At 39.5% G+C, this 12,528-nt stretch overlaps 1 protein-coding gene across 4 annotated transcripts in view; it reads right to left on the bottom strand.

Annotated features, from left to right (window-relative positions):
- The window catches only part of TPD52L1 (TPD52 like 1), a 32,223-nt gene extending 20,347 nt beyond the window's left edge, over positions 1 to 11,876 (bottom strand). For 2 of the 4 annotated variants that reach the window (XM_074150594.1, XM_074150596.1), the window contains exons 1-2: positions 11,766 to 11,873; positions 4,112 to 4,260 (exon numbers count right to left, since the gene is read on the bottom strand). In XM_074150594.1, the coding sequence (XP_074006695.1) occupies positions 4,112 to 4,260; positions 11,766 to 11,813 (197 nt within the window). In that variant the 5' untranslated portion in view covers positions 11,814 to 11,873. Of the gene's footprint in view, positions 1 to 4,111; positions 4,261 to 11,765 lie in introns of all 4 variants that reach the window. The other 2 variants (XM_074150595.1, XM_074150593.1) reach the window with 2 other exon arrangements.
- Positions 11,877 to 12,528: the final 652 nt, after the last annotated feature.

Raw genomic sequence — 12,528 nt, 5'->3', positions numbered from 1 at the left:
AAAGGACACAAAGTCAGTGGAAGCGAGAGGCTCCCTTTACTTTCATATAGCACAGGCTCACATGCAGTTAATGTCCTTGGTAAAGCTAACGTGCCTGTCTCTTCACTTACACAACTGCTACATTTACTTGCAAATTTACAGAAGAAAATGTCAAAAGGTGATTACACATTGCAATGAACAAAACACCCACATTTCTTTTACTACCACTCATAACAAGTATGTGTGTGGGAACATGGTATACTAAATTCCTAAAAGTCACAGTAGGGCTGCGGTTGTCCATGAATTATATCTGACTTCCTGAGAAAATTCTGAACCTCTGGAACACATTACTATATATTTAAAGTTATACTAATGAAGACTGCAGGTACAGTAGATTGTAAGTCTCAAACACATGCAGCGCAACTATTACTTTCTATTTTCTCATCACCTGGCAGAAATTTGAACTAGAAAACATTAAGTTCTCACTATTTGTGGAAACCCATACAATTGTCCTCAGATTCCCTATCAGCAGAACTAAGCTTGCCCACATAGTTTTCAACCAGTAGCCAATGAAGAGATTTTTATTCTGTCTCTGGAGGGAAAGGCCAAGTCCATGTTGAATGCTCTTGTCCCAAATCTCAGGTAAGTATTACATGCAAGAGCAGAGCAATATTGAAACCTTCCTAAAAAGGCTTCCAAAGACAGCCACCACCTGAGAAAGCCGCAGGCACTGTCTGGGAGAGGTGCTGTTCAGAGCTAGCACTTACAGTTGTCTTGATTCTGGCCACTAATTCATGAGATTTTCTGTTTCTACAAGAAGTCAGAATTTTTGTCTGTGAGGGCAAAAGATGAAAAGTAATTTTGAAAACACAGCTTTGTAAGACTCCTATTTTAGACAGCAGTCTTGCATGGGTCCACTTTCCATCACGTCAAAGGCTTCCTAGTCCCCTGAGATTTCACTTCATTTCACTACTACAGCCCTCAAGGAGAGAACGTGTTTTCTTCAAGTTTTTAGCTATTCTAATAATTTATTAACCATGGCAGAACTGCTGCTTACACTGATCCAAATGTCTGGAGTGTTGTTTTTTGGAGGGGTTAGTAGCAAAATCCAACCATTTTCCTCTCCCTAGAAGCTATCTCTCTAGTTATATTACTATTCCATCCACAGGCTGAAAGGTTATCCATTTAAAGCAGAGCAGACTTATGCCTTCTTGCAGTTGCTAGCATTTCAAGAAAGAATAACAAAGGAGCTTCTGGGAACTATTAGGCTGGAGTAAGGTTATTGGTGGGTAATTTTACAGATACAACCACTCCTTAGAAACTCAGTAGTACCAAAATGCCTCCTGAGAAGACAACACTGTAACACCTTACTGGTTTTTCCCCCAGACACCTACAGAAGAGCACCAACTTAAAAGCTGAGGGACAAAGCTGAGGATGATTACAACATTTATGCTTAGCAAAGGTCAAGGTATCTTGTGGATCCATGTTCTTAGTGCTTCATGTGAGGGACTGGTAAGAAGTATAAATTAATCCATGTAACCTCCTCCATATATAAGGCAATGCAATCCTGTAACTGCATTGAACAATACTATTACTTGGGACTTGACTGACTGAAAAAAATGGGGCAACAGGAGTCTCATGAAGTTCAACAAAGGGAAATGCAGAGTCCGGCATCTTGGGATTAATAACCCCATGCAACTGTAAAGGCTGGGGACCAACCAGCTAGAAATCAGCCCCAAAGAAAAAGACCTGGGGTCCTTGTACACAACCAGCTGAACCTGAGTCAGCAACATGCCCTCACAGCAAAGGTGGCTAACAGTATCCTGGGTTGCATTAGGAAGAGTGATCACAGGTCGAGGGAGGTGCCTCTTTCCCTCTACTCAGCCCTGGTTAAGGCCACACCTGGAGTGCTGGGTCCTGTTCTGCACTCCCCAGTACAAGGCAGACATGGACATACTGAAGCAAGTCCAGCAAAGGGCCATAAAGATGTCTAAGGGACTGGAGCATCTCTCATATGAGGAAAGGCTGAGAAAGCTGGGACTGGACAGCCTGGAGAAGAGAAGGCTCGTGGGGGGATCTCATCAATGTGTATAGATAACCTGATGGAAGGGAGTGGAGAAGATAGAGGCAGACTCTTCTCAGAGGGAGAGCTGGACCAGACAACCTCCTGACATCACTGCCAACCTCAACTGTTCTGTATCCTGGGATTCTGTATAAAACTAGGTCAATCTTTACGGAAGCTATCTTCTTACCTTAATAAGCACTCTGCAGTGAAAATCAGAAGTACGGAAGGCTAGAGAGCTGTGGAAACTATCGAAGCAACACCAATCAAACAGCTTTAACTAAGCAAACACGCTGCATTCAGGTTACATAAATCTTTTCCTTTGTAAAAAAATGTTAATTAGAAAAGCGCAATTATGATCTTTGTAAATATCCCTGTGAAGACATTTTTGATGATTCCTTAAGCTAAAATAAATAACCTCAAAATATGCCAAAATTACCTTGCTTCTAGCATCTAAATAAGAATGAATTATCTATGTTTAAAATATAAATAAAAAAACCCTGCATTGCTAGAAGCTAACTGCCTATCCACCCACCTCTATTTGCTGGAAACCTGATCTTTAAAAAGGTGTGTGGGAGAAGTCATTCCAGTTGAATGCCTTACCACCATGAAAGCAAATTAAACTTGAGGCAATCATTTGCTTCTAGTTACCGATATCCTCTATAGTAGAAACCCCTGCCTTCTGTAACATATTATACTAAAAATCAGTGCACAGAAAATAGCAGAGGAAATGAACAAGGAACTTGAAAAATGCATTATGATTCTGGTCATCATAATAAGTGCGTGACTTCCAGGTTTATTTCATACAAGGCTGAAAAATGCAAACAACATTGCAGGTTTTTAGAGAAAAACAAAGCTGATTTAAAAAAACCCCGATTTGATACAAAAAAAGCTGCACATTACTGTTGCAAATGTAACGTCTTACTAGAGGTAGTTAGAATTGCTTTTGCATACCTTAAAGAATGAATTAATGACAAGGAAACAGATTGTACAGAACTGTATTTTGAGCCTGACATAATCGTCAATCTATCACCCCCTTCAGCTCCAGCTTTCCTCCTTTCCTCTGTATGAAAAAAATTACTTTTTTTTTTTTAAGCATAGCAATCCTTTAACGATAATTTCTGACATGTACATATCAAGCGTACTCAGGCTAACTCCTAAGCTATCTGTGGCCAACCATTTAAAATGCAAATGCTTAAAAATAGTCAGAATCCCACGTTTAAATTTAGTCATTTCAGGTGGCATCCATCCTGTGAGTTAGGTCGTGAGTCTTAACTAGTTGTTCTGACACACTTTACAGAACTGTTTCTGACAGAAGTCCACCCTTCTGCTTCTAAGTCCACTTTAACCCTAAGAACGCATCCCTAAATAGAGAGCTTAAAAAGATTATTAACAAAAAAAGGACAATAATTTAGTGCTTAATTGTTCTCTGTGGCTTTGAAAAGTTCCCCATTAAAGAAAAGTGGTTTTAACTTCCAGAAAAAGCACAGCAGCTACAAAACCCATTAGGACTGAGTGAAAGCAAAATTTGTCTACTTAAAAACATGTCTTTTTAAAATTTAAAATTACTAATTGAGGATTTAGAAGTCTAAAGTACAGGCATGTAAATATTTTGAACTTTTATTTTTTAAAACAGGGTTTTCATTCTTACTAAATCAGGGAATCTTGGTGAGTAATGCTATCCCATTGCTATTTTGGTGCAGCAACAATGAATCACCACTATTATTTAACACATCCATTCTGAAGAATGCCAGATTACCATGATTTGTACTGGCATGAGTGTCAGCCAGAATTACGAAGCAGTTGGACCATGGACATCAAGATTTTCAAGGGCACAAATGGATTCCTGCTGCGCAGTTCCACATAACTATGGAACTGTGGTCCACTTGTGGACACTCATGACCTAGTGATTTATTGGTTTTGAAGCTCAAATAAAAAGTAGCAGCCTCCCTGACATCTACTCCACTCAGCAGGTATTTCAAGTGCTAAATTTCATACCAGGGCTCATCAAGGCAATACCTCCAACAAGCTACATAACATATAATGAATTTGTGCAAGGTCTGTACTCACGCAGAAGTTGTCTGCATATCATGCCAGCTTTTGCTAAAGTTCTGCTTCAGTTCATTCATCAGACTTATGCCAAGCTTTTGTTTAATTTCAACCAGGTGCTTTTCTTTGGCTGCTAGCACTTGCCGCAAAGTTGAAATTTCATCCTCTAGCTGAGAGACACAAAGAGGGAGGAGAAAGAAGAAAGGTGTTAGCCTATTCCTACAGAACGATAAACACACACTATGTCAAGAGATTAAATGACTCTCACATAAACTTGCATTTTTTGTAGGCGACTACAGAGACATATAGATTCAAGTGCTTATGGAAATCACAAAGAAACATCCAGAACAGAGCTGACACTACATTAAATTAATATCCTAAACTGTGTTACCTATGTGCACCATCATACACATGCGTTTGATACGAGAGAGAATCCTCCAGTAACAAATTCAGGCAGATAGCTCTCTCTGAATGCACAGGGTTTTAACTTTGTATTTTCAGTTTTTTAGTCTTCCACTCATAAAAAAACCCAAAAGATGCAAATTCTTCGGAGCAGGTTAAAAAAAAATTCATATGATAACATATGACTTGAGAGTATCATAAAAAGTTACATCCTTGTCACACGAGTCGTATCTATATTTTTAGGCCCTACATAGTTCAAAATAGTAACATAAAAATATATAGCAGATGGACTGTTAACATGAGTGAACAGGTCCTACCAAAGCATAGAAGACATTCAGAAGACACAGCAGATTAGCCTTTTCAGAGCTCCTAGTTGTTAACCCGACTGTGCGAATTCAAGTCGTAAAGACACCATTCAGTCTGAACAAAGCAATATAATTCTCCATGCCGTGGACATTATTTGAAACATTTAAACCAAGCCAGTGTTCTAGCAAGGCAAGGACCAGGACACTTGACTGAGAGGAGGAACCGCTGAATGAGCCTGCCACTGGCTCCGGATTCACCCTCCTTGGGCAGCAGTCCTGCAAGTTGGGGTTATGTTCTTCATCTGGGAGCCTCCCAAGCCAGTTACAAAAGCAGCACTCAGAGGGGCTGAAGCTAACAAGGACAAGTGACACCAGAGCAGCTGCCTTTCACTTCAGGTTTAGAAGTTCCCTTACCGACTATGTTCCTTCCTCCATATGTTAATAGGATGACATATGGTAATGTACCTGATTACCATATGTTAAGTTCCGTGGAACCACAGTCTCCCTGTGATTTAACTCCATAGGCTGCAGGGAATGAGGCAAGCACCAGCTGCATCAGTTGCTGACCTCCAGGACTATATTTAGGATGTAAATACCAGCATTATTTTTATTTTACACACTCATGAATTCTGCTTCCTTGTAAAACTGGCTGCAAGGTCATTGTTCTTGGAAAAGTCTCACCCTTGAATCCCCCAGCTATCAGCTTCTCTTTTGTCATTACCTGGTATCTAAATTATTGAAGCAGCTCAGGAATTAAGCAGCAAGACTATGAACACAAAGCAAAATCATGACCTCAGTGAAGCAGATACCAGTATTCACCGATGCCTGTGATGCCAACACTTCGCCAGTAGAATACTTAACAATCCAAAATTGCTTTATTCCTTCCCATATCCTTTATACTCCATTATATTCCTAACTTGCAAATGAAAACCTGTCAAAAGGCAGAATGAGTTTCTCTTCCTGAGAGGATAACTGGTTAAATGCTTACAGAAAGAAGAAATCACAAATGCCAGCATTCCTCAGGCAGCAGTTCAGAGCTCCCTTTAGTTGTTTCCCACCCACAACAAAGCCCCCAGCGCACAAGTCTGTCCGAGTAACACTGGTAAAGAACTTAACTTAAACCAATACTAGTATGCTCACATGTACTTAAACATTAATGCTTTCCATATGGGCTAGACAGGCTGATCATTAGGTACCTGGATACGTAAACATTTGAGGGCTTGTATTAAAATTACTTTCCATCTGTTCCATTGAATAGACACCTAAAGCTGTAAAGCCCTAAGCAAGCATTAACCATGTGCTCAATGGCATAGGTATGAACAACATTTTTGACTGTATTAAATATAATAAATTATTTTTCCTTAGCGATCAGAGTCTGGTTTTGATTTGACAAAATCCTTCTCAAGTTCCATCATTTTAAAATAATGGACCATACAAAGCCTCCCTGAAGTGTTCAGATATCGGTGATTGAAGACTGAAGTAGGGAGAAAGGATTAGGGATTTATAGTGGAATCCTGGAAAGCATTTAAGTAGGTTACATACCTAACTCCCATAGAAGTCAGGCATCACCTGCTTAGGCATTTTTGAAAAGTCCACAGTTATAAATGCAGACTCCATTATGGAGGGAAACTAGGAAACTAGGGCTTAAGTCAACAGAAACATAAGTTTCTATTCCTCACATTTGCCTTCTAAGTGAAACAGAGTCAGAAGAATAGACATGCATCATATAGGGACAAAGTTCTCTTCTCCCTTTTTGTAGGCTTAGGAATCAGAGTTAATAGTTGTTTTTCCTTTCCTCTATTATTGTGTGGGACGTGTAAAAGCAAGGAGAGGAGCTGACCATCTAAGACACTATGATTCCCATGATTAGCTGATATGAGTAACACGTAAATCACATGAAGGTGAGACCCCAGGAAAAAATCTACAATTATAGATCTCTCTGAAATCTGGGACTGACTAATAATAAGGAAGGAGGACAGTGAAGTTCAGCACACAAACGCAAAAAAGTATTTTCCCTTGTTTTGCTTTCTTGATTATTTTAGGGCAAATTGTATGTCTTAGGAGGTTGAACATTCTTTTAAGACGGTGGCATGCCTGAAAAAAAACACCCCAGTAATTCTCCAACATATAATCTTCCCCGTTTTTGCCAGTAGACACTCACAAAACACAAACCAGAAATTGCTTATTCAGTAAAATGGAGCATATTGGATAAACTACTATTGATAAAAAATTATGTCTGTTGGTATTACCTATATTCTGAGATACACATAGTACTGTGTAAAATGTGGAGGTGGAAAGCTTCAGCTATTGGTTGGAATAACAGCAATGAATGAGTTGAATGATAAGCTGAATAGTATATTCAGTATTTATTACGTTTGTTTTAAAGATCAAGTCAGTAAGCAATTAAAATATTAAGAGACCCCCGAGGGAAAACAGAAGCCAGCATAGTTAAATGTGTACTTCTAAGTTACATTAAGTGTAGTGCCCTGGTCTCTGGTGCCCTCATCACCAGCAGAAACTGTATCAGGTAAAAGCTATCACAGAAAAAAACCAAGGACTATTTTTAAGGCGATCAGTTCCTAGATCTAGTGGAGAGAGGTGTGCCCATCTGTTTGGGTACAGCACAGGGGCCAGGAACAGGGGCCACACAACACAAACCAGAAATTGCTTATTCAGTAAGCTGGAGATGGAGAAGAGAGGAAGGCAGTGATCAACTAAAGCAGCATATGCACTACACTCATTGACGTGGACTACTGACATATGTACCACAGACATACATCACTACTGAAAGGAAGGCAGACATGACTGTTTAGGAGGGAGAATTACCTGAGGGACAGGTATAAAGAAATAAAAAGCGAGTTACACAACCAACAGCAGCAGTGTGATAATATGCTGACAAAAACTCCAGAAGGAGCAGGCAACAGACAGCAAAGCCAGCAAAGAAGCCAAGACCATGGTCCCCTGACAGGGAGGTCTTGGAGCCAGTGTTGTCCCAAGGGACTCCTGCTGGCCCCTGTGAGCTGGTACATCCATCTTTGGTCTCACCACCACAATTCACCCCTGCACAGCTGCCTCTCACTAGCTCACGGCACCTCCCAGTCATGCTGCCAAAACCAGCTAGGAGGCACACAGGTGAAAATAGCAGGGGTAGAAAGTTTGAAAGGGCAGTGCCACAAAACGTCTCACACCATGGAACTGTGGCTCCGGAATACCCTGGATCCTCAGGGCAGGCTCACCCACTTCACCACCACAGACACCACTGCAGCAGCCAGGCTGCAGCACACATCTGCCCGCCTGTGCTAGCACTGAACACCAACTCTCTGCATAGCTATATCCTGAAAGAAAACCTGGAAAACATGTAACAGAAAAAAAATGTAATAAGAAAGGACCAGCTATATCACTGGTAGGAAGAGCAACTATGAGGGGGTACTTGAGAACAGAAAGAGGTTCACTTTGTGAGGAAGAAAATAATATTTTCCTTCACTTCATTGGAATCCAAAAAAATTAAAATCACAAGACTGCATCTTCTGTATACCGTTCTTTCACATAATGCTTTTTATCTCAGAAGACTCAAAGAAAGTTACAGCAAACATACAGAAAAACTGTCTCCCAATGAAGCCAATCCACGGAATCCTTAAATTTTGATTAGCTACTGTGTTTAGTAAACTGGTGATCATTATTGAATTGTTACCCCTTTTCAAAACTGCTGAGTATTTTAACAGGTATACTAAAATGCATAAAATATTTATAAGGAAATGTGAGGACCTTACTACGGTAGCCTTTTAAAGAAAGTAGTTGTAACCGTGAACAGCATAACGTAGCACAAAAAATGACAGGCACTTCATCTCTGCACCAAATCGAATAGCTCGAATTTTACACCTCCAGGCTGAGTACCTTTTGATTTATAAGTTTTAACTTGGGTGAACAGCACCCAGAGACACCAGGAATACACATAAATAAAATTAGTGATAAGTTTGCAGAAAGAGGTACTCGCATCTTTCCTGAAACTGGGAATAAACATGCGGTAACACACATAACTGAACTCAGAACCTGAGCATCAGCTAGAAAGCTAGCAGATCAGACCAGCTGCTTTTGTGGAGGTATGGGAGGGGGAAGACAGCAAGGAGTAAATGACTACTTTGATGAGCGTAATGGAAGGACAACTGACAGCAGTGAGCAAGATAACTCAAAACCTCAGCCCCCGCCATGACTCAGGAGTCATTGTACCATGCTCCTCATGCTGAGAAAGGAAGGGGTGGGGAGTGGGAAATCTGTTCTGCTAATAAGCTTCTGGCCTTATGTAAAGTTTTTGGGCTACAATTTTCTGCTATTATTCTGAAGCATCAGACTGACCTCTGTTAATTCAAATGACTGTTAGAAGTTCCTGTAAGAGTTACTGATTTGATTCGCGTTGTAGAAGTTCCAAAGCTTGATTAGAGTCAGAGCCCTGATGTGTTAGCCAGACTACAAATACAAGAACAGAGTTAGTCCATGCTCTGAAAGGCTTCCAGTACAAAGAGACCACTAGCAGGGGAATAGCAAAAAGTATACAAGAAACCTGTCAGAAAAACAGTAGTGCTAGTTCCCCTCCTAATGACAGGGAAGGATAGAGGAAGACGACAGAGAATACAGTTACACAACACAGAGATAGAACATATTTTTTTCTGTTTAAATACATGTACAACAGGTGCTCACAACAGTTCCCTGTTACATCAACTATTAAGTGATTGCAGCATTAAGGAAGATTTAAACCTTTCAGAACAATAAGACGACAGGTGCTTGTTCCTACAGGCTCAAAGAGACATTACCTAACACATAAGGACATGGAAGAAAACAGAACTACCACTGGTGGAAGAGAGGGGGCTTTAAAGTAAAGACTAGCAGCTTTTCAAAAGGAAACATTAGCGAACTCCCACAGAGGTTTCTTTCTGGAGTCAAGATCTTACACGTTTTTTTAGTCTTTTCTAAAAATTATAAGCCTCATTTAAGTTTAGACTTTTTTCACTCTGAAGTCAAGTTTTCTAAACCTTTCTTAGCATAATTATCAGTTTTATTTTGTTTTCAAGCATAAGATGTATGCCAGTAAACTGCATGCCAGTAAACTGCTGCGAGCAATTCAGAACATAATTTCTAGGTCAGCCAAGATTACAATATTTGAAAGGCAATCTCTCACTTGTGTGTTGGTACATGAATCAAAGTATTTCTGCCATGAGCCACTGAGAACTCTCTGCTCCCACAGGAATCAGCAAACAGGAAGGATGCCCAGAAACTGTTGAGATAAATTCTCTTGAGAGGCATATCATTCTCAGATAGCTGCAGGAAGTTGGTTTGGTTTTTTTTTTCTTCCTTGTTTCCATCTGCCTCTTAAGTCCCTTTCAGCAAAAAAGAGAAGATAATCACAGAATGGCTGAGGTTGGAAGGAACCTCTGGAGGTCATCTGGTCCAGCCCCCTGCCCAAGCAGGGCCATGTAGAGCCAGTTGCCCAGGACTAAGCCCACAGAGCTTTTGGGTATCTCCAAGGATGAAGACTCCGCAACCTCCCTGGGTGCTTAGTCACATTCACAGTAAAAACATGTTTTGTGATGTTCAGAAGCAACCTGCTGTGTTTCAGTGTGTGCCCATTGCCTCTGATCCTGATGAAAAGACAATAATGAACATCCCAACTTCTATCTCATTGCTATGTGATGAACTGAACTTATTTACAGATGTGACAGGATCAGCAACGAATTAAAAATTAACTAGCAACTCAGAAACACAAGGCTTGATAAAACATTAAAGTGAGAAAACAATCTTTTGGGTTTTCTTTCACTAGAAAATCCTAAATCAGCACTGAAGGTAAATGACTTCAGAGTCATTAAGAATGTGACTTCTTAAAGTATTTAATATTACAACTTAATATTAATTTAAATATTTATGTTGTATGAAAGACAGGGATCAATCTCTGCAAAAGAACAGTCCTCTGGATGTGCCCATTCTGTGTGTAATAGCAGCAAATGCTTCACAGAGTGTTATGGAACAATTATGTTCCATAGTTTTTTGCCTAGCTAGTTTACACTTTGAAGGCTCACAGCCCAAATTTTGGGTTTCCTACTATTCAAATGGGTTGTTATTTTATTCTTGCTATGTGAAGTTTTCCAACCTACTGTCTTAAATATTCTTTATTTCATTTAAGACAAAAACTTCTCATACAGCCCTCTCTTCATACAGCTGTGATTTCTATGATTTGTCTCATATTTAAAATAAGTAAACCCTCACTGTTTCCCATTCTCTCATTTTCCATTTTGGAATTTCACTTCTGTTTCTGCAGTATGCAGCAGCAGTAATTAAAACTGAATCCACCCTCCCATTGCAGACCACATCTAGGCAATCTCTTTAATCTTTGTAATAAAAAAGACCACAGGGATCACTCCTTTTTCCTCCAATCTTCTTGCTATTAAGTACTACTTTTAAACATCTTCATGGTGTCATGACATCTCCTGAAGCTCTTTAATTAAACAAACAACAAATGAAAACCAAAAGTATAACCCTCTAAACACATCAGTGCCAAAGGAAACAAAAATGTGGTGAAATTACTGTGCTTATCATCATCAATCTCTTCTGGAACCATCATCATCATCTTTTCCTCTGAGCACCACACAAAGAATCTTTTCCATCAGGTGTCACAACCACTGTTAACAACAATACCATAGATCTAATAAGAACACCACCTTTCATTCTTTATAAAGGAAGGCTTATAAATAAAGACACATCTTGACTGAAACGGTAAGGTAAATTTAACTTCCTCTCTACAGTCATCAAGTTATTAAAAAAATATCTAAGGAAACTAATTGCTTCATATTATTGTAGCCTAGAATAATTTTACTAAAAAGGAAGCGCATACCTTTATGATGTGTACATCCCCTACAATTAGTTTCTTCCAGTTTAATGAAGTACAAACAGTAACACTCATAGAAATTCAAATTCATTACCTTGGCTAGCTCAATCTTTAACTCTTCCTTTTCTTCTTCAGAAATCATGTTGTTGAAATCAACGTCAGTGACCACATCTTCATCTGCTTCATGCAAAGACTGGGTTTCCAACAGGCCTTAAAGTAAAAAGGTCAAGACAACTATTACCAATTATTTTAGCTATGGTATTGACCTCCCCTAAAATCTAAGAATGATACAATATTCATCCACTAGGAAAAAACCCAAAGAAAAACAAAACAATCTTTTCCTTCTAAATGTCATTTGGATTCTGCTCCTCTTTGCTTCTGAACAGCTACTAGAATTATCAGATGATAATCTCTGCACAAAAGCAATTTAATATGCGAAAGCACCGCTCATTCCCAGAAAGCAATTACCTTGGACCCCACTAGTCACTGACGAGGCATCTACTTGCTTCTAACAATACAGAAGAAAAAAAAAAGGGGAGGGGGGAGAAGGAAAAAAAGAAAGCTTTTTCTTCAAAATAAGCAAGGTACTTAATGTGGATCACTGATGTGAACAGTGGCAATTACACGCTGAACAATATAGGAAGTATATACTGAGCCAAATTTGCTTTAAAAGTACCTCTTATTGCAGCAATTTGAGAACCTTACAGATGTACACAGTTTTCAGACGCAAATGCCATACCTACTGTTTGAACTTTTTAAGTGTTAGAGAGAAGCATGTCATGATTGCTCAATTTAAACCTGTGATGGGTGAACAATTATACTGGACCTCCAGTTACTTTCTTCTGTGTGTCCAAGAC

This window comes from Numenius arquata, chromosome 7 (assembly GCF_964106895.1).
Source record: "Numenius arquata chromosome 7, bNumArq3.hap1.1, whole genome shotgun sequence".
NCBI lineage: Eukaryota > Metazoa > Chordata > Aves > Charadriiformes > Scolopacidae > Numenius > Numenius arquata.
The sequence above is the reverse complement of the archived record's forward strand: the minus strand, read 5'-3'. Positions and strand labels throughout refer to the sequence as shown.